At 42.0% G+C, this 23,623-nt stretch overlaps 1 protein-coding gene across 1 annotated transcript in view; it reads right to left on the bottom strand.

Annotated features, from left to right (window-relative positions):
- Window positions 1-13,019: 13,019 nt before the first annotated feature.
- Window positions 13,020-23,623, bottom strand: part of LOC147450559 (F-box/LRR-repeat protein 3-like) — a 32,926-nt gene continuing 22,322 nt past the window's right edge. Inside the window, exons 2-7 of the mRNA XM_086519742.1 lie at window positions 15,798-15,923; window positions 15,534-15,638; window positions 15,065-15,458; window positions 14,856-14,985; window positions 14,041-14,335; window positions 13,020-13,309 (exon numbers count right to left, since the gene is read on the bottom strand). Coding sequence (XP_086375868.1) covers window positions 13,061-13,309; window positions 14,041-14,335; window positions 14,856-14,985; window positions 15,065-15,458; window positions 15,534-15,638; window positions 15,798-15,923 — 1,299 coding nt within the window. The 3' untranslated portion in view covers window positions 13,020-13,060. The remainder of the gene's footprint in view (window positions 13,310-14,040; window positions 14,336-14,855; window positions 14,986-15,064; window positions 15,459-15,533; window positions 15,639-15,797; window positions 15,924-23,623) is intronic.

The following is a 23,623-nucleotide window of genomic DNA, read 5'->3' as shown; positions in this document are numbered from 1 at the left end:
ATGCGCCTAAGGGCCCACATTGACTTGTGTATATCCTCTTCCAAAATTTGAGATGCACTGTCCACACCACCACCATCACCATCTTTATTACCAATGCTATGATATTTTGTACTTTCATTGTAAGTTGGTCCTTGTTCTTCGATAAAAGTTTCCTGCAATCTAGCTGAGTTATCCACAGTCACATTGTTCATATTTGTGAAGTTAATTTTTCGTGGTCGTCCGCGTTGGCAGCGATCTCGTGAATCCATGATATACCCTGGTCGGTGTGAGCTATTTCCCAACTAAGGATTTAAAAGCCCCAAATCCTCACTACCTACACTTTAAAATTATTAAATTATTTTATTTGTACATTTTTCTTGATTATAGCACATCCTTTCTTCAATCTTTAATTATCTTTTATAAGTTCCTTAACCCCAGTCTACAATGTCAAAGTGCTCAAATCCCGAGCTCAGGTGAGCAGTTTATGGCCAAAACAGGCTCCAAAAATAGCAAAAACTTAGTTGCAGCTGTTTCTCTTCTTCACGTTTTTTTCTTTTTTCTTATCTCAGGTTTTTCAGTTCCCACACTTAGCTTTATTACTTGGGCACCTTTGGCCTTTTAGTTGACCTCAAACGGACCCCAAACATGCCAAAAAGTGGCCTCGCAATGCGTAGTTGTCACCCTGCTGCATCCATCCGCACACCTGGCACTCAACTTTTTGCAATAATGCATCTCGCAACCACGTGAAGTGGCCCCAAAATATGGTCCTCATGATGAACTTTCTGCATAATTATCACAAGAAAACACCCACGTTGTGTCCGTACTTATCCACGTGCAAGTATTGGCCCCATTCGACCTCTTGACGCCACTGGATGCCATCTGACACACCTGCTTACCTCATGTCGTCAGCCCGCCAATGGCTTCCTCGAGAAGTTTTATGCGCTACGAACTCCTCATTATTATAGAAAAAACACAGTGGTACTGGTGATAGTGAAAATCGATGCACTATGTACATGTTGTCCTACCTGTACACATGTGGGCCCCACGTAACCACCTGGCTCAGGAAAATGGGCAATCCTTTATTCGATGCACCATGCATGTGTATGTACATATGTGCAATCACTTCTTTCAAAAAACTCCTGACATAATTTGCCCATCCCCTAGCCTTCTAGATCATTTGTGATCAACAGGAGCAAAAAGAGATATGAGACTCGCCACATCATAGCTCTCCTCATCCCTCACATACATTACTTGTTTTGCAGACAGCTCATCTTGCTCCACCATCATCAGTCTAGCATGATACAATTTAAGATGAAATCCATTTACCCTTGACTTATGTAAAATCTCATCCAAGTTAGCCAGCTGATATGTACCATTCGGAAAACACTCCACTACCTTGAAAGGGCCTTCCCACTTAATTTGAAACTTCTTTTGGAAGGTGTTTTCCAGCTTACTGTTGTAGCACAAAACCAAGTCATGCTTCTTGATACCCTTATTTTTTACCTTTTCATTTAGCTTTGCCAAAGCCTTATCCTGTATCTGCCCATAATGTTCCAATGCACTCATCCTATCCAGTTGAACCTCTTGTAACCGTAAGAGCCTCTCTTTGAATGCATCACTAGGCGGCCCAAGCAACTTCTCTAGCATCTTTACTGCAAGCAACTCTACCTCCATAGGCAATAGTGCTTCCTTTCCATATATCAGATGAAATGGAGTAAACCATGTACCTGTCTTCACCGAAGTACGATAAGCCCATAATGCACTAGGCAATTCCAAGTCCCAATTCTTTCCTTGGTGCTCTGTCACTTTCGAAAGAATTTGTACCAACTCACCATTGAATCTTTCATTTAAGCCATTACATTGGGGATAATAAGGAGTGGTATGCTGGTGCCTAATCTTCATCTTCTCACATAAGAAGTCTAATAGTTCAGCTCTAAATCCTGGCCCCTTATCTGAAAGTAGCTCCAATGGCACTCAAACTTGCAACATATTTCATCATACACAAATTTTGCCACATCCTTTGCAGTGATTTGTTTTATTGCTATAGCCTCTGCCCATCTAGAGAGATAGTCCACTGTAGTCAAGATATAGCTTTTGCCCCTGCTTGTGATAGGTAACGAGCCGATTGCATCAATCCCCCACTTCTCAAACACATCAAACGCCATAATGGTTTTTCGTAGCTCTGGCTTCAACACTCTCTTCCCAAATTCTTGACACCTATTGCAAGACCTACACCAATGGTGAACATCCTTGTGTAAACTAGGTCATACATACCCCTCTTGCAAGATCTTATGCAAGGTGATCTTTAAAGCAAAATGGCCGCCACATGTGCCTTCATGATTCTCTTCCAACACTTTGTAAAGCTCCTCCCCAAGGTACACGTCTCAACACGAGATCAGCCCCTTTCATGTATAAGACATCACCAATCAATTTGTACCTGGATGCTCTACGCACAAAACGATACTTCTTAGACTTCTGAATCTCCTTTGGAATGATTCCTGTTAACAAAAACTCCTCTTCTTGAGCCAAACTTTCCCGGCCATGATAAAGAGGTAAAGTGGTCCTCAACACAAATAGCTCCCCAATCATGCCTTGAGCTGCTTCATGTGCTTCTCCATTTAGAGCACGTTCAATGTGTCTGATGCTCCATGCTTCAAACTTTTTTAACAAGCCTTTAATTCTGAAGCACATTTCCTTCAATGAGGTGTTCTTGCTCTTCCACACACCCAACACTTGCTTCACAACTAACAAGGCATCACCTTTTATGCTCAACCTTCGAACCCCATGCTTCAAACAAATGTGTAATCCGGCTTCCAGAGTAGCATATTCAGCCTCATTGTTACTATGAGCATCCAATTTGAACCCTCTCTTGCATACTAGCTTCCCCTCTGGACCATAAAGTGCTATACCCCCTGAAGCTGCATCATGGCTCTTTCTGTATGAACCATCAAAGAACAACACATGTGCATTACTAATCTATGGAACTTCTTCGACTACCTTTTTCACTGCCTCTTCCTTAACAATAAGGGGATTCTCCTTATAGGTCAACAAATCGGCTAGGGTAGCTCTTGTACTATCTTCCACTAGAAAAGAGAACTCAAACTCTTGCAGCTCAATTACCCATTTCTTCACCACATTTGACATATTAAAGGCATAACTCGTCAAGAGAACAAAAGGTCGTGGTAGCAAGTAATGACAAAATCGTCGACAAGCAAATATTACACTAGCCATCACTAGCTCTACTTCCGAGAATTTTCTCTCTGCTACCAACTTCACTCGGCTTGCACAATACATCGGCCTCATACAATGGTTGCCCTTCCCCTTTTGCAATAGCATGGCTCCAATGGCATCATCCCCTACTGATGGATTGACATAAAACACTTTCTCCCAATCAGGAGCCTGCGTGGCTGACAACCCCCCTAACACCTCTTGAAACACTTCTTCACACTTGTCATCCCATTGCAATGGATCATGCTTTGCCACTTGTTGTAATGGATAAAGGAGCTGTGAAGACAATGGATTAAACCATGCCATGTACTTCACTTTGTGTATAAAGGTTGCCAATTGCTTCATACTCGTAGGTGATGGAAGAAGAATAATAGACTTAACCTTGTCTGGATCAGCCTCAATGCCATTTTCTGACACCATGTGGCCCAATAACTTCACCCTTGGCTGTGCTAGATGACATTTATTTGGATTTAGTTGTCCTCCACATTCATCATATCGAGCCAATACCATCTGCAGCTTCTCATGGTGTTCATCCCTACTGTTGTAGACACAGAAGTTGTCCATAAAAGATTTAACACAACTACCAATGAATGGTGTCAATACCCAATTTGCTCTCTCTTGATAGAAGGATGGTCCATTTGACAACCCAAATGGCAATACCGTGTAGTAATAGCAGCCCCATGGCATAATGAAAGTAGTCTTTATTCGGTCTTTAAGAGCAATCTTCAATTGAAAATAGCCTGAAAAACCATCACACACATTGTACCTCTCATTACATGCCAATTAATCTAAGATCTGATCGATGAACGGAAGAGGATATGGGTTCTTCTTAGTGGCTGCATTTAAGGGTTTAAAATCTACACAAATCCTCTACTTTCCATCCTTCTTTGGGTTGACTACTACTTGACTCACCCATTCTGTGGTTTCCACTGGGACTATGAACCCTGCCTTCAATAACTTGTCCACCTCTTCCCGCAAGTCTTCCATTTGCACTTGACCCATCCTTCTTAGCTTTTGTCGCACTGGCTTAGCACCTTCTTTCAGCTCTATATGCATCTCTTCTCCTTTGAACCCTCTAATCTCTTCATACAAAGTAATGAACAAATTAGGAAAACTAGCCAGCATGTGCAAATATATCTCCTTCTCCATAGCTGAGAGGTCTCCACTGATCATTTATGTCATCGATTCCTACTTCTTTGACAATTCAACCTTGGTTTGCATCAGCCCTTCAATCACTTCATAAGGCCCTTCACTTTCATCTTCAACCTCATTTGCAAATGCAACTAAACCAAACTCCTGGATTCCTTTGTCCATCAAAAGAAATGCAACATCAGCACCCTCATGATTGTTGGTAGTACTATCACTGTCCTCATCAGTCACTGTGGAATAGTCTTGATCACTAGACTCATCCTCATCTTCATAAATCTTTTCCAATACTTTCGTTGTGTCCATATATATATCTTCTTGGCACCTGTCTTCCATAGAGGCTAATTGTACCACATCCCCAATCTTGAACAGCTCCCACTGCACGCAACCATTGTCTGCCCAGTATAATAGGATATGCTCCCAACCCTGCTGGCATCACATGAAAATCAACCACCGCCTTTGCATCATACGCCTGCACTTCTAAGCTCTTTACAACACCCAAACATTTTACTTTCTGATGGTTTGCCAATCTGATCCAAAAGCCTGACACCCTAGTCACTGTAAGACCCATCTTCTCAACGCATGAGTGTGTTATGACACATATTTGGTCTCCACCATCAACATAACCTTATCCTAGATTTTTTCTTTTATGCCACACATCTACTCTTGGGCAAATGTCTGGTAGCTCATCCATTGCCAACACCTTTACTGAACCTCTCTCTGGCTCTTTCTCCATTGGGTTAACCATCCTCTTCCACTGTCACTTTAGCTTAGGCACCATCTCTATAAGCTGCATAAAAGTAACATCTGTCTTACTGCTTGTCAGATCCTGCTTCAAGTCATAGCTTAATTGCCCATCCCCTAGTGGAAAATCTAAAACGTGAAACTTGCGATGAGCCCTCCTTTTCCTCTTTGCCTTGACATCCTCGCCTTCATGGATCTTTCCCTTCTTCTTACTAGGACCTGGGGCACTTCTTCCTTCCTTGTCCTCTGTGGTCCTCTTCCCAATAGGCATCACTAATGTATCCTCTAGCTTTGATGCCTTCTCCAAGGTGACTACACTTATCACTTTTGTCTTTCCCTTTTCCTCTTGCGTTAATCCACTGGTTCCTTCTTCTCCCTTAATTTCAATGCCATAATCATTTGACCTAGTTAGCACATGTCTTGGCAATGGATACATGTCTCCCCCCATCCTTGGTGGCTTATCACATTGCGGGTTGATGTGTCCCAACTCTCCACAATTATAACATGTGGGTGTCTGCCTCCAGACTCTACCATTGCTTTGTCCAACACCAATCCTGGGTCTTTCTTCACCTCCTGGCTGATTTGTAAACCTCCCCCGACCTCGATTATTTCCCACATTACCTAGCATGTTTAGGCTGAGATTCTTCATTAAATATACCACTTGCCTCATGTCTTGCCTTAGCCCATCATCTTGCACTGTTGTAGTGACCACTGCTGGCATAACCTGAGGAGTAACAAAAACCACTAGTTCATGATGAACCCCTAGCATGCGACCTTGTAAAGAGTCCATAGGTTGAAACTCGAACCTCCTGGGCGAAGACTCCACCCCTAACTGGCTCATTTTCCTCAGCTTCCACTCTTTGTTCCTTACCACCTCCAATGCATCTTCATATGTTCTAGGCTTCTTTAGCTCCACTCTCCAACGTATATTCTCCCAAAGACCAGCCAAGAATCTGTCCTTCTTCATCATGGCAGGTGAAGGTACTTGTGGTGCTAAGGCCTTGCACATTCACTCCCATGCCAATGAAAACTTACATATGTAAGCATCTACTGGCTCACCTTCCTTTTGCACCAAACCTTGTACTTCTTGCCACACTTTGTCAAGATATTCTGTCTTCACAAACTCCACTTCCAATGTATGCCTTAGATTGTCCCAACTCAATCTTACAGGTGGATCAACCACACGCAACTCCTCTTCAAATGCTTTGGACCAAACTCGTGCATCACTCTTCAAACAAATCTGGAGAAGACGTAACATCTCTGTCGGGTCATGAATCTGGTTGCTAATGCAGGCAACCTCCATCTTTTCCAAAAAGTCTTCCACATCTTCATCACTTCTTCCATGAAATTCCGGATAAGAGAAAGCCATGGCTACCCAAGTTTCGATGCTTTGAGAACCCCTTCGAACACACGTGCAAGAACCCAAAACTTTTGACTGACTCAATCCCCAGAAACATCAATGGAGCTCGTCGTCTTTAGATAAGGATAAACACATGCACATCAAATGAGTTTTCATAATTAATCATCGGAATTACAACAGGCAAAGGGCATTCCAGTATCTCTCTTAATCTTCTTGGCCCGAACATAAAGACTATGCCCTGCTGGAAAAAAATCTTCCTGGACACATGAACATTTATTTGGATTCTTTGTGTTAAATGAAAAGGAGTGAATTGAGGTCCGTTTTTATCATCCATTAAAGCCAACCATACAGCTCCCAAGAAGGCACATCTGACTTATCCTCTGATTTTCCCAGAATTTCAGTAGCATAACAGCATAAATGGCTCAAAAGACCAAAAAACCAGCCATCACAACTTGGAAAAATTTTGGCAGAGTTTCCCCAGAAGTAGAGCAGTAAGAACCCAAAATATAGACTATATATGTATGCATAACCTGCCAACAATAGAACCCGAGCATCAAGTAGGAATCACTAGTACATAGCCTATGGTGAGGTCACAAAAAAAGGGTGCTCCAGCCACCTGTATCACCAAAAGGATCTCCCATTTGAGAATCCCCCAGCTCAATAAAATCTCACGCTATCGACCCTCCCACGAAAGCTTATGCAAATCTCGTATAGTCAAGTCTCAGAAATGACAATGGCGTACAATGGTAGTATCCACAAGTAACGTACAATACCAGACAATGCGCTCAAACACGCGCCAAATGATGCATACCCACGGCAACTACAAGTGACTTCCACTTGCAATGTATCACTCTACTCTAGCTACATGTACCTATGTAAATCAACTATACATGTACCTGTATCTGTAACCTGAAACCTGTAATCAGTAATCTATGATGTGCAACCTGTAATCCCGAAGTTGAAGGTACTCGAAGAAGATTCCTTCATGGGGGCACCAAAAGAATGTGAGCGGGATGGAAACACACACAATGCCTCTATAATGACCGGACACACACTCTTGGGATGATACACATACACACTATGGGACACCACTCGGCTTACACAACCCGCCTGGCCGAGATAGGAAACACACAGATGTAGTGAGAGAAGAGAGATTATCTATTTGCCCACTCCACACAGAGAGACACATACACACACACACCCAAAAAACTCAGCTCAAAAGAGGAGAAGATACAATTGAGCTTGGGCCAACACCAATGGGGCACATAGTTCACACAATATGGGTAAAATATGTCAGATACAATCACAAATTGGAGCAGAAGCTTTGCTCATAGGAGAAACTTACATAGCCGAAACAACAAAAAATCACTGCGGAATTTGGCAAAATGGACAGCACCATCGCGTCTGGAACAGCCCAAAACCCCAGTCTACAATGTCAAAGTGCTCAAATACCGACCTCGGTTGAGCAGTTTATGGCCAAAACAGGCTCCAAAAACTCAGTTGCGGCTATTCCTCCTCTTCTCTCCACGTTTTTTTTTGTCTTCTCTCAGGTTTTTCAGTTTCCACACTTAGCTTTATTACTTGGGCACCTTTGGCCTTTTAGTTGACCTCAAATGGACCCCGAACAGGCCAAAAAGTGGCCTCACAGTGCATAGTTGTCACCCTGCTGCATCCATCCGCACACCTGGCACTCAACTTTTTGCAATAATGCATCCCACAACCACGTGAAGTGGCCCCAAAAGATAGTCCTCATGATGATCTTTTTGCATAATTATCGCAAGAAAACACCCACGTTGTGTCCGTACTTATCCACGTGCAAGTATTGACCCCATTCAACCTCCTGACGCCACTGGATGCCATCTGATGCACCTGCTTACCTCATGTCATCGGCCCGCCGATAGCTTTCTCGAGAAGTTTTACGCGCTACAAACTCCTCATTATTATAGAAAAAACACACTGGTACTGGTGATAGTGAAAATCGATGCACTATGTACATGTTGTCCTACCTGTTCACATGTGGGCCCCACGTAACCACCTGGCTCAAGAAAATGGGAAATCCTTTATTTGATGCACCATGCATGTGTATGTACATATGCACAATCACTTCTTCCAAAAAAATCCTGACAACGTGTAGCAAAGCTTAGCTTGTCACCATACATTGTGCCATCTCCAATAAGCTTGGCATTCCACCATACATCCTGTGGTCTCTATTTTTCTTATCAACGCTATTTTATTAAGAGGTATATGACACTATATATTCGTGTTTTATCTCACGACTTGCTAGAGGTGCGTGGAATTCTTGAAACATATAGTTCTCCCCTTAATCATGATAGAGACCCGATAGATAGGGCCCATAGTACAACCAAATACTTTACTACCCATACGAAGGAATTAAAGCACATAAACACTTTGAACGTCTTAAGTGGATATATCCATGCATGTTTAGAGTAACCATCAATAAAAGTCAATAAGTGAAAATTGGTTTTCAAAAGATAAAGCATGCAATCACTAAGGAAAATTTATAATCTGAGAGTGGACCACACAAAATCATCATTAGAATGTTGCCTTTTGTCAAAAATATTACCTTCACATACATGGTTCAATGGTGCCTCAAAAGGGGGGCTATGAAGCAACCATATCAGATTTCTACAAACATAATAAACTAGAAAAATTCAGAGTACCAAAACCTGTCTACCAAATTAAAATAGCCTTAGAATGAAAATCTTTGCATCCACACATTTCTTTTTAGCAATCTCATAAAACAAATTACCAGCTGCTACAATAGTATCATCAAATCCAAGATCATGCTTAGTGCATCAATCATCAACAAACTCGGCTACAAGATCAACTTTTGTAAGTGCAAATACAGAGAAAATATTCTTCTTGATCCCATTTACCTCTTGCTTATGAGCCTCCTTAGCCTTAAGCTTAGGACATTGATTGATGAGATAATCAGTTGCCTTACAACAATGGCATTTCATTTTCATCTTGTCTTTATCACCAGACTTCTGAGACTTATGACTATTGAAAGAAGAAGCAATTGTGATTACAAGATGTCACTTGAAACAAGCATTAGGAGTGATAGCAATAGTATTCTTCTTTTGTTGTGTAGTTACGTTGCCTAGTCCCTTTGTTTTATTGGGCCACTTGTAGCAATACAAAGACAAGGACATCAAACTTCACGTCATCAAATTCATGATAAGAATATGCAATGCATCAAGAATTGCCTTCATTAGGAAACTATCAAGAATGACCTCGCCAATGGCAGTTGATTTCTCCCGAGATCTTTCAAATCTATAAAAATTACACAGGTATCATTCTCTTCCCTCGTAGCCTTTGATCTTATGCCTTATGTAGATAAGAAAATTTCCCCTCTTGAATACATCCCATGCTTGATTTGCTTTTCTTTTCTTGAGAAAATATGTGGAGTGATCAAATGCTCAACAAAAAGTGAAATCAATTCACAAGCTTGCAATCTTTAGCATCTTAATGTGCTTGATCAATAGTTAGGCAAAATGACTCTGACAGTAGAACTTTCCATCATATACCATCATCCACAAAACCTATATCCATGGAGATTGGTCTCTATAAGAAACTTGCACAGTGTTCTAAATTCCCTTTACAATAAGTATGTGTTGCATCATGTATACCCAAAGTGGATAATTATCCCCATTTAATTTTTCTTTAGGAGACTTGCAAAAATGGTCATTGTTGTCAACCATGGCCAATGAATGTGCCTGATGCAGAAGTTGCCAAAATAGAGGAAAATTTGCACACAACCACTACCAAAAGTTTAAAGTGCTCGTGTAGTATTATAGCAGTGGATCAGAGGCCAAAACGGCTTGTTTGAAATGTGAGCATTGTGAAAATGGAATAGCGATAAATGATTGCCCACCCCATTCATATGTTGAATTGCATCCTGAAGTACCTGATGTTCTATCTAAGTGAATGAAGGGAATTCTAGGATCTAGAGCATGCATCACCATGGGAAATATTTTGCATAGGCATTTAGAAATATACTTTTTTCGATAGAAATGGTTCCATCATATATCCTTCTTTTAAAGGGACTAGTCCTAAGTAGTCAACACATGCATCCTAATGTATTTGAATTGGCTTTGTGAGTTTTCAAGGAAGAATGAAAATATATGACATTATTTCACTTGATTTTTAAGATGGCTACATTTTTCTTTAGCATTCCATTAATATTTGGCATCTTACTTCGTGAAATCACACACTTGTCCTACATAGTAATCAAGTTCTTAATAAAGCTAATAAGATTGAGTGCCAATGAAACTTCAAAACTCAACATTTGTTCTTTATTGCGTTGTTGTTTTGCAATTGATACTGGAAATGACCTGGTAAGTCACTAGGTCATTGCGCCACTATTGCATAATTCGTCTATCTTGTTGGCTTGTCATCTAGGGAAGCAATTGCTAATGGCACTTCATACCACGTTATCAATTGTTCATGGTCACAGTTTGAATTTGACTGACAATCACAAATGTCCACCATAATCAACTTGCACAAAATAATAATGAATAGCTTTTGTCTTGTTTTCTATCAAGATTTTTCTCTAGTATTTTGAAATTCCCAATATCCCCCTCGTTTTTTCAAATATTTGGTACAACTTTGATCAATAGTTTGAGATGTGTAAGAATACATGTTGTCACCAAGACCACCACAAGGGGAGCATGTAGAAAGGCACATTACCTTGATGCAATTCTCTATTTATTCTTGGACATCCAAGAGGACAATATGTTGTAGGCGGAAACAACCCATCATATGCCACTACACTCGCATCTAAAATGGGCTAACCTTAGCTATCAAGTCAAAAGCAAAATTTTGGTAATTGTTGAGCAACATTGATGACCTCTCAAAGATTCCTCTCTACATTTGCCACCAATCCAAATTGGAGAGTCCTCCATCCCACCAACCAATGAGTTGGTGTTCCCTAGCTTCAAGCAACCATTCATTCAAAGACTCAACAATGTTTGATGTAACATGTTTCCTTAAAAGTGAGTTGTTGCCCAACGGGATGAGAATGAAGTGGTCAACAAGTAGTTTGCTACCTCACTATTTATGGCTTTGATTCTTTTGGTAGTGACAACATGAGCAGCCACCCAAAAAAAAACCAAATGAACTTTTTGATGTTACAATTACCAAGGTTTGTGGCCCTACAGTATGCTTGCTTACACCCCAAAAAACAAGCACAACGAGGAGAAGACATTTCCGCCCATCTAGCTTATAAGTAGGACCATTCACATTCATAATACAATTGTGGATATTTTGCAAACACAACACCCAAGGGTCCTCGATATTTGCATCAACAAGACCAAATGCAACTGCCCAATATATCAATTCCCATGGCTATCAACAAAGCTCCCAAAGTATTTGCTTGTCCAAAATGTGCCATCAAGCCCAATCTAAGAAGCCTATTTATGTATGAAGCCTACTATGCATACTTCAAATGCTAGAGACAAGAAAAAAAAACAAGCTTTTACTAGTGGGCCTATTGACAATGTCATTAATCCCTCCTAGATTTAAGTGAATCAACACCGAAAAGTTCGTTTCTTCTCACATCATTTCCTTAGATATCCGTGGAAAATTGGGCCACAACAATAGTACTTGCAAAGTCCCCAATTGCTAATTAAACATGTACCTAAAGTTTGCTCTCGCAATCTCTCAGCACAATAGAGTCAAAGCTTTGAATATATTGAGGATTCCTAAGTAAGAAGTGTAGGGGCATTTAAGGAAATGTGTTAAAATTTAAGTGTAGGGGCATTTAAGGAAATGTGTTAAAATTTAAGAGAGAGAGAGAGAGAGAGAGAGAGAGAGAACTTTTACCATCTTAGCACAATCCAAAGAGACCTCGTAGATCTGCAGAAGACGAAGAGATAACCTTTACCATCTTGGCACAATCCCAAGACACCTCTTAGATCTACCCAACAATTTTGAACTCAAGACCTGTAATGTGACATTGATCTGGTCCCCAGCATAAACCATAAACCAAACAAAAACACAAAAATGCACCTTGCCACAAAAGACAACAAAAAACCAAAAACTTTTCCTTCAAATGGAACAACAATAGTAACAATTTGCTTCCTCCTGCATTGATGAGAATGAGCTCTTTGGTACCATGCAAATTATTGCTCACCAAAAACTTTCCCAATGACTGAGAAAGAGGAAACCTAAAAACCTGCTGGTTTGTGTCAATATATTAAAGATTCTGGTTTTTACACTAAAATGTGTCAAATTTGGTTGATTTTCTTAAAGACAAGCTTGAAATCTAGCCGGTATTTTGGGATTTTAGCCGGTAAAATACACTTAAGATCAGTTTTTCATCAGCACTGGTGCAAATGTTATCCTACATGACGTGCTTCGGTTTAGCATCCCTTATCATGTTACTAACTTAAGGTAGTGATGTGTGAACACATTTAGGACCGCTTGCAAGTAACAAGTCTTGAGTTCAAAACTATTGGATAGATCTTTGGCCTCTTAGTATTGTTCTAAAATGTTAAAAGAGAGAGAGAGAGAGAGAGAGAGAGAGAGAGAGAGAGAGAGAGACCCTTCAACATGTCATTTAACAATAAAAAAGCAATGGTTTTACAATTTTTCCATCCACTGAAATTTGCAACCACGATTCTCCACCTGCTCTATGAGCTGCTGTGGCAGAGAATTTCCCAAGTGCACAGGAAGCTTCACCTTTTTCAGGCTCTCTCCAGCCACAAGCAACTTGGAAAACCCTAGGACACTCACATTCCTCACATGAACAAGGCTCATCTTCTGCATGCACCTCCCTTTCGCAAGGGCCACGACCCCTTCGTCCGTCGCCGAGCAGTACGACAAGGTCACCTGCGCAATTCAAAATAATGTCCCCATTCAGTTTCTTTCACCCCCAAGCTGGTTGGCCTTCCAAACAGCAGGTGAAACTGGGCAACAACTTGATTTTGAGTAAACCACACACACACACACACACACACACACACACACACAAGAGCTCATGTATGCAAAAAGCCCCAAAATCCTAATCTTCCAACCAACTTAACTTCCAATCCCTGATTTCAGTAACTTAACTGACATTTGTCATTTCATTTTTGTCATACTCTGACTTTGTATCAGATCCACCACATTGTAACTTTCTGGTCTCATAGGTCACTTTGGCCTTTTGAAGACGTTAATATAACATTTCATTTCATTTCATTTCTCTCTCTCTCTCTCTCTCTCTCTCTCTCTCTCTCTCTCTCTCTCTCTCTCTCTCTCTCTGTGTGTGTGTGTGTGTGTGTGTGTGTGTGTGTGTGTGTGTGTGTGTTAAGGAGCTCTTCCTGAGCAAGGAACCAAAAAACTTAGTGGCACATTAGTGGCTGGATTAGTTTGATATCCGATTCTGTGTCACGTTTATCATCCGCTTCCCCTCATGCAAGTCCGCTCTTAAAATGGATTTCTCTTGAGTCCGCTCTTCTTAAATGTGCTGTTTTATCTCAAAGCTCAACCTCCTTATGTTCATGGACAGCTGACTATGAAGAACAAACACCTAGAAGGCTGAGTTTTAAAGCAATCATTTTAAGAGATGGCTTAAGATTCACCTGTCTGAGATTTTGGCAATACTGAGCTAAAACCAGCGGCACATATTCTTCTATTGATGTGCATCTCTTTAAGTCCAATTGAAGTAAGTTTCGGCAATTTTTAGCAACAGCAAACAACCCAATTGATGACAATTTTGTGCACCCACGAAGCTCCAACACCCTCAGATCTTGCAGCCTGGCAAGAGCAGAAAGACCAGCATCCGTGACTTTGGTACAGTACGACATATTGAGAGAGGTCAACTTGGTGCATTGGCTGCAGATTTCGCTGATGCCTGCATCACTGATCTCCACAGACCTGCCACAAAATCAATCTCTCTCTCTCTCTCTCTCTCTCTCTCTCTCTCTCTCTCTCTCTCTCTCTCTCTCTCTCTCTCTCTCTCTCTCTCTCTCTCTCTCTCTCTCTCTGTGTGTGTGTGTGTGTGTGTAATATATCCATTTACACGCATGCAAGGGTGTGCATGCATGTGCACATGTGTGTAGCACTACAAAGAGGGTCGCCACACGCGTGCACGCATGTACACATGCACATTATGGGTGTGTGCATGTATGAGTCGCAACAAACTTTGATCAACAGGATGAAGCCCAATCACGCTCCCGACTGCCAGACTACACAAACAACAGTCAAATACTGACTTCTGGGAGCCGGGGGATGATGATACTCTCATCTATGCTCTAAGAGACAATCAACAAAGAACCCAAGGAGAACCATCTCAGGACACACTGAAACCATCATGATCACAACACGCGCACACACAGCATTCTTTTCTTACATGGGTCTCAACTCTTAGCAGGCAATATGAAGTTCGGAGAGCTACCTGTAGAGATCTAGCTCTCTCAGATCTAAACAATTTGATGCGATGTATGAAAGGCCTGTATCATGAATTTCCTCACAAACGCCTAACTTCAACGCCTTCAGGCGATTGCATCTGGCTATCCCCTTAAGACCTGCAGGCGTAGTGCATGGTTAGTAGCAAACACAAGAGGATGATGTACATGGGTAACAAAAACTTGTCTAGGGCTTTGCCTGCATCATTGAGACCGCTATCTGTGACGTCCAGCTCCTCCAACAGTTCACAAGAACTGCAAAGCATTTGCAAGCCATGCTCTGTAAAATTGCCACAGGACTCCAGCTTCAGGCTGACAAGACCCTTGCAAGAGGATGCTATAGATGACAGCCCTATGTCTGTGACTTCACGACAACAGGTCAAATCAATGCTTTTAAGGTTGGGACAACCCGCCACTGCTGCTGATAAGCCCAAATCTGTTACACCTTTGCATTTGCTTAAGCTAATGCCCTCCAAATTTTTGCACCATTTTCCTATCATTCCTAAGTCCACAGCATTCATATCACACCCATCAAAGCGTATGGAGTGTAGGGCCTTGAGATTTGCAAAACTTTGTAGCAAGGGGTCCGCTACCTGCAGATCACAGGAGAAAAGAAATTCAAATGATGAATGCCAAGCCAGAAAATACATGCAAAAGCTCCTGCTTACCGGATAACAATATGACATCATTATGTGCTTCAAGGGGAACTCCCCATTTGCGAGCTCCATGATTCCTCCATAACTAATGTTTCGACATCTTGATACATCCAAAGTCTGCAAATATACATAGTCAGCAGATGTACCAAGGTCGTAAAGCAAACACACACACAAAGAGGGAGGTTTTTCCTATTTGTTGGGGGAGGGGGGGCTGTTTAGATTGCTCTTCAAATGCATGTCAGTTGGCAGACTGAACAATAATACAGCTGAAAAGACCTGCAGTGATCTGCTTCCATTTCTTAAGCAAAGAAGACCCTCATCATCCGGCTGACTGCATGCTACCATGCGTAATTTTTCCAAAGAGCGAAGCTTGCAAATAGCCGAGAGGCTTGCATTTGTTATCTGAAATAAGTCAAGATATAATGTCTACTGCAGGCTCTCTCTCTCTCTCTCTCTCTCTCTCTCTCTCTCTCTCTCTCTCTCTCTCTCTCTCTCTCTCTCTCTCTCCGGATAGATCTTTAAGGTCTCTTGGGATAGTTTCCCACGACGTTAAAATACTTTTCTTCTTCTTCTTCTCTCTATCTTTGTGTGGCAAAATAAGTGGGGCTTGGTACCCTTTTGTATTATGTAATGAAAATTACGAGCCCGATGGCATTACATCAGCAGCCAGTCCGTAGGTTTACAAGGATAACGGACCTGATAGTGAATACAACAACAGCTAGGAGCAAGGGAGTGAGGGATGAAAGTAGCAAAGAGCTAAAGTGGAAACAAGCCACTCTGACCCCGAGAGGCAACCACAAACTCCACCAAAGAATCTCTAATAGCCAACTCCACTTCTCCAAGGCCGTATACAATAGCACATCCCAGCAGAAGAGACATCACCACTGCAAAAAGACTGCACCAAAAACTGGGGAGAAAGATAGCCTCTACCCATCCTTGGCAATGATCAATAGGGCTATGACATTCTTCAACCTAGTATATGGTGCAAATCTGAAGGCGAGGCAGAAACCACTTAACACACCCGGCAACCCACACTCACCAAACCAATCCTAAACCTAAATCACCCATCAAAACATGAGAAAAAGGAAAAAGCAGTAAACAAGACGAACATGCATGTATATATGCACACACACTGAACCACAAGCAATCATGCAGAACGCACTCACCCAAGCACATGCAAATCCACAAGCACAAGCATCACACACAAAAGAAATAAGGCACATACAAGCAAGCAAGCTAAACAAACAGAAACTCGGAGAAACAAAGACAAATACCTATGTAAGAACAACAAACAAAACGTTAAGGAAAGAAACCGTCGTAAGTAGCATACATGACATTAGATATCTAGTGAAGACGGCCAAGTAGAACACCTACGGTTCTCTAAACCTTAGGTGGCCACCATCTAAGTATTGTGGTTGCTTACATTGGGAAGCTCTCTCTCTCTCTCTCTCTCTCTCTCTCTCTCTCTCTCTCTCCAACAAAGGAGGGTGAGTTCTATTACTTGAAAAGTCCCTCAAACCCCCAAATGGTGTTGATTTTGAGGGCAAGTACATCACAAGGTTGATGAATATGTAATGTACGTGGTGGAACCATACGTAATGTACATAGTTCCGTACAACAAAAATTTTGAGGTACATAAAAATACGTACCTTTCGCAAAAATACTTAATGTAATGAGATTTTTACGATATTTACAGCCAACATCTTCAAAGACATAACACAAGTTACATTTAGAGACTATTTACACCACTAAGCATCTAAAGTCAGAATTTTAAACGACACACTCCTCAATATTGTCAATATACCAATAAACAATCACTACAACAATACTCCAAACATCAGATGACATAACATGAACTGAAATGAAAGCAACAATAGACAGGTGACGGGCTCAACATAGATCAATAAGCATACGAATGTTAGGTAATGTTTGTGATGGCTAGACTCAAAAACAAAAACTAGCCACAATACTACTAGATGGCCTTTTTGTAGAGTGGTTGCCCTCGTCGTCGTACTCTAGCTCAATCTCAGTTGCCCGTTTCCCAGAACTACGGAAAGGAAGCTTCCCTCTATGAATGCTCTCTCACTGTGCCGTCTCCGAATCTGCGATTTGCTCGCGCAAAGGATTGTTGTAAGCCCATGCTCGCAACCTCGTAACACAAGGTCCACACTCTCCGACTCTCCAAGCAACAATCGAATAATCTCCTCCTACTCATCTTTCAGCTGGTAGATCAAGGAATTCCCTAGACCTAGGATAAGATTTTTGAAGCGGATCAATATATGAGAGATTTGAACATTGCTTTTGCCAAGGTTCGCGAGGCTCTTGAGAAGTCTCAAGCACGGCATAAGAGGCCAGTTGATAGACACTGACGTGACTTGCAGTTGAAGGAAGATGATTGGGTGATCTTACGGCTTGAGAAGGCACGCCTAAGGAAACGAAAGGGAAAGGAACGGCTTTTCACTAGCAGACTCTTGCCCTGTTGAGGTGGATACTATCTTGTCCATAGGATAAGTCAATGAGCTGACATGCGTTTCGAATCGTTGCTTATCATGTCCTATGAGTCTTTGAATGGAGTCAAACTTCTGGTTCAGACAATAGTCTCAAATCTCTTTTGACAAACCAAAACAAAACTGCTCAATCTGGTTTCTCTGGCACATAAGTATCCCAAAACCTCCGGCAATAGTCATCCAATGTATCTTTGTTAGTCATTCTCAAGTGATGCCAAGCCATGATGACATCTCTTTCATACTCATCTATTATCCAAGTTGACGTGAAAATTTTTCTTGAATTTTAACCACGTCGCAGGTGCTCCTCTGAACTACTAGATGGCCTTCCTTGTCGTCTAGACTTTCTCAAAAATCTACTTTTCTTGCTTTTTCTCCGCTTCAAAAATCTTGTCTTCCGTGCTCAGAAATGGTGGGACCTTCTTAGCACCCTCAACTACCTCAAATGGCACCTTCCCCGTCGATGAATGAAGTGTGTTGTTGCAGGCAAACTCCACCAAGGGCAAATACTTTGCCCATTGAGTCTCTAATCCAAAATATAAGACTTCCACAAATCCAAAACCACTAAAATGGCTATCTCAAATTGCCCATCTGTTTACGGGTGGAACGAGGACGAGAACTTCAACAGTGTGCCAATGTTCTCCCAGATTGAACTCCAAAACAAACTAGTAAACCGCAGATTTCTATCCGAAGCAATGGACTCAGGGGTGGCCCGATAAAGGTGAGCAATGGCACTCTGTCAAAATCTTTTCCCTCAAAGGTTGTGTAACACACAACATCGTTTTCCACATCAAATAGCGCCAAGAAAGAAAGGAATCCTTGGAGCGTAAGAGCCAAGAAAGACGGGAATCCATGGATCGGGAGTGCCAAGAAAGACGTGCATCCTTGGATCGCGAGCGTGAACAAGCACGCTTGGCGGCCGAGGAACAAAAAGAAAGAAAAGCAGAAAGAAAGGCAACTATTGAGCGTGAGCGTGAGCGTGAGCAAGCGCGCTTGGCTGGCGGCCGAAGAAAGAAAGGCAGCTATTGAGCAGGAGCGTGAGCAAGTGTGCTTGGCAGTCGAAGCAAGAAAGGAGGCGGTCGAAGAGAGACGAGCGGCCTTGGAGTCAGAGCGTGAGGCGCAGAGAGACCAACGCATGCAAGAGTTGGTGCCAGGTTCTCACCTTGAAACCCAAGCCGGCCAAAGATGTTGGTGGTTCATCAAGTGGCACAAGCCGAGATTCGGACTCCAACAACCCCGTCACAGAGAAGATCACGTTCAATAAGTATGACAGTAAGATAGATGCTAGTGTTATTCATTCTTGGTTGCATCAATTTACTTATTTTGCGACAACTAAGAAGACAGGGAATAGCAAGGTTCTTACGACAACCATGTACCTTGTCGGTGATACCATTAATTGGTACCACGCATGGTTGGCCGCACACCTAGAGACAATCGACAACACGCGTCCCTTTCCTTCAATTGGGCCGACTTCCAAGACAACCTCAAGGCGCGGTTTAGGCCACCACAGTACCTAGCGCGGTTGAAAGAGGATTGGTGCACCCTCAAACAGAATGGTATGCCAATCGTGTCCTTTTCTAACCATGTTTTGCAGCTCGGCACCCAATTACTCAAATCGGATGATGAGCACAAAGAGGCTTTTCTTTTTGGGTTAGACGAATATATCAAGTTTGATGTAAAAGTCTTCGACCCCGCGGATCTCAACAAGGCGGTAGCCATTGCTCTCTCCCTAGAGATGAAGCACAACAAGGGAAAGCCTAAGGAGAACAAGACTTCTCAAAGTACCTCCCAAACTTCTCAGAACTCTCAGAATGGTAATAACGGTAAGAATGGTAACTCTTCTAACCAATCTTCCTCTAGTCTCTCAGGAAAGAACTCACAAAATGAACCTAAGGCTAAAGCTAACACAATTGCTAAACCTAAGCTCACTCCAAATGAAAAGGCAAAAAAAGGAATTTTAGGAGGATACATCACGTCGGAAGAACGAAGCATTTATTCTAAGGAAGGTCGTTGTTATCATTGTCACATCAAGGGTCACATAAAAAGAACATGTCCTAAGCTTGAATCTAATGAATCTAAAAAAACCCACAGAACCCACTTCCTCTGTCAATGCAATAAATGAAAACACAAGTGTGACCCAAGTTTCTCATGATCCTCTTATTTAAGAGTCTCTCACTGAATGTTATGGTCATGTGAAGGGTCAACGTTTTGTCATATTGTTTGACCCAGGCAGTATGCATGATGTGATTAGTAACTCTCTTGTCGAAAGAGCCAGCTTGGAGGTTAGCAAGACGTCTCCTTTCGAGGTGTCGGGCTTCGCTCCCGGTATGGACTCTCTCATCACGCAAGAGTGCCTTGATGTTTTGTTCATCGTTCAACAAACGTCCTTCCGTAGAAAATTTGTAGTCTCTCCTCTTTCAGGATGTGATATGCTTTTAGGCATTCGATGGTTTCGTCAACATAACCCTCTCATTGATTGCGCAGCTAATACTTTCACTTTCAATGCCAAGAGTGACTCTCCCATTGTCATTCAAGGAGAGCAAGTTGTTCATTCTTCATCTCTCATTTATAATGTGCAGGCAAAGATTGAAAAGAATCAAGAGAAGGAGACTCTCTCAGTCGTTTCTTCTTCAAAGCACGACACACATGATTTGCATGATCAAGATGTGATTATTCACGAGCATGATAAATTGCATGATAATGATAAGCATGATGATTTGCAGGACAAAGATGTGATTGTTCACAAGGATGATGGTTTCGTTGATACTTTGTCTAGTGAAGCTAACCTCATTGCAGATTCGATCCATAACGAAGAGCCGATCTTGGCTCTCGAGTCGGGATCCAAAGAACCCCCACAGGAAGTATTTTGTGTTTGAATGATTAGTCAACACACATTGTTCGAGTGTTTCATTCGTGATGCTTTCCTGTATTTTAATCACCGTCCTTATGTGATCCCTTTTCACATGCATGCCATATTGCACGATGAACATGATTCACTCATGAATGAGCACGGATGAATTCGGATTACTCATGGAAAGATGAAATGTTCGCACCCAAGGAATTCACATTTCATATCTCTTCCTTGGCATGACACAGTATCCGAAAGAGCACAAGAAGGATTGAGCATCAAGCATCGGCATTTCCATTGTGATTTGCCACAGTTGATTGATTTAGGTCAGAAAGTCAAGGTTCGATTCCGTTGTTTGCGTGTGTTTGATGAACCGTTTGGCACTCCGTCGATATGTTCATCTACATTGCATGCACAATTTTTTAGAAAGACTAGAATTTTTCCAATCACTTTACATGGAATGGATATGTTCATGTGTTTGTGTTGGAAGTGGTTTCAGGAATTTTCATCCTCAGAGATTCTTGAAGAAGGTAGACGCATGACTCTAGACGAAGTTAAGCATTGAAGGAACCACAGATGACTTTGTCGCTTTCGGCGCGACCCAAAGAAGCAAGCGTTGCAAACCTTTATGAAGTTCAAGTATCACATGACCCACGCATCAGAGTGGGCCGGCGAAGAGTCCTTTCAAGGATTCCAGACGCTGTTGGCAATCTCCCTCAATGCCATACAGTTCGGTACCAATATCTCACTTTGAAAAGGAGGGGATGTCACGTGCACATCTAACCCTATGTGTACGTGGACAAGCTACTTCATGACATGGGTTCAGTTCAGTTAGATTAGGAAGTGTTCTGGCACTTTCATGAGTTTTTTTGCAGACCGTGTATCTCTGGGCACTTAGAGTAGATGCATATCCTCTGGTTGCACACAGCATGATCATCAGATTACAGTCAGAACCCATCAGAAGCATTTTTACAGTGCACAGACTTATTTTTCCTATTTTAGCCATTTTTCACTTACTATTAATAAATGACTTTTGTCGGGAAACTGGGTAGGGCAATTTGACAAGCAAGTATATAAGAAAACTCGGTAGGGCAATTTGGTAGCAGAGACCTAGCGTCTGACACGCATCTTCTCAGCAAGACCCCAACAAGACCACATAGCGTTTTTGCAGCAAACGCTAGCGTTTTCATCAAGATCAGCCCAGCATTTTGCAGTAGCAGATCAACCGGCAGTAGCATATAGACATCCATAGCGTTTTTGCATCAGAAATAACAGATCAGTCCTAGCCTGTTTGGACCAACAAAACACCTAACGTTTTGCAGATCCTCTGCAACAGATTCAACCTTTGTATCAACGTTTTGCATTTTCAGCAAATAGACACCGCTGAATAGCCCCCAAACCTCGCAAATCTCACCTTTCCGTAGCAGATCTTCGCCGCACGGCAGACCGGAAAACGCAAATTCAGCATCTGCTTTTTCAGAGTGTCTTCGTCATCGCCGTCGTCATCGACATAAGAGTCAGAATTCAGCAGATAAAGATTTGCAGATTTCAACCATTAGCGTTTTCAGATCTCAGCCTGCCTCGTTGTCGTCCTCACCATCGTCGACATCGTCGACAAGTCCAAAGCATTGTAGAGATTTGTGCAATCAATAGCAATAGACCGCTCTCGCTATAGAGAGTGGGGCCTTCGAAGGAGGGTTTGACAACATTCTGGTGTCGTATTCTTCTCTCTCTATCTCTCAATCTCAAGACCTTCATTCACAGTGTTTGCCACTTTGTGATCATTTGCACTCTCTCACTAAAAGAAAGGAAGGCTCTCCCTTACGTAAGAAAAAGAAACCTTGAGCACAGTTCGGAGCACTCATCTTGAGCAAAGTTCAACATTCACTTCCGCTGCACCTTACATCTATCGTGAAACTAACTAGAACCAAGGGCTTTCTAGACACGCATCTGTCACAAACTGCTAACGTATCAAGTCACTGAAGAACGGAGCCGACTTGCAGATCCCAACCGAGGGGCCTAAACCCTAAGTGGAGAAACAAAAGCAACAGAAGAAGTTTTACCAACTTGCAAAGTCTTGCTGAGTGGACTATTTTTTAAAGAGAAGTTCCCGCCAACTTATGGGACCCCGTCCAATGGAGCCCAAGTAACCCAAAGACATTAAAATAAAGCAGCTACTGACGTGGCAGCAATGCGAATGCTCCGCAAATTGCGTTGACATGCTCACGTAGCAATCTGTACAGATTTGCGCGATTTGCATTGTTGACGTGGGAGTTGTACAGATTTCCATAAATCACGCTTGCAACTTTTGGGCATCTGCTTTTGGACTAAATGCTTTTGAGTTTGAAGGCTTTTCATGTAAATTGCTTCTCATAGGCAAAGGGCCATTAAATAAGTGCAGAGGGCTCAATCTCTGGCACGCTTCAGTGAGAAGGTGCAAAGCGCGAGTACCAGCATTGTACTAAGTTCAAGTAATATAAAGAAATACCAAAAGGGGCGCCAAGGTTTGGGGCCAATACTCTCTGGGATGGAATTCCGCCACTCCGTGTCACCTGTCATCTCTCTTTCAGTTCAGTAGATATTGAAGTGCTAAAAGTCTATTCAATCTGTTCTTTTATATTGGCACATGGTGCTCATCTTGTGACATGCATTTGCCACTAAATTCTTTTGACCTTGAACATGGACTATCTGGAAATGAAAATGTGACAAGATATTAGCCCATCGCGTCTACTTTTTCGAAAACTGCTTCT

The sequence above is a fragment of the Adiantum capillus-veneris genome, chromosome 9 (assembly GCF_014529385.1).
Source record: "Adiantum capillus-veneris isolate H3 chromosome 9, ASM1452938v2, whole genome shotgun sequence".
Lineage (NCBI taxonomy): Eukaryota > Viridiplantae > Streptophyta > Polypodiopsida > Polypodiales > Pteridaceae > Adiantum > Adiantum capillus-veneris.
Note: the sequence above shows the minus strand (reverse complement) of the source record. Positions and strands in the feature narration are given on the sequence as shown.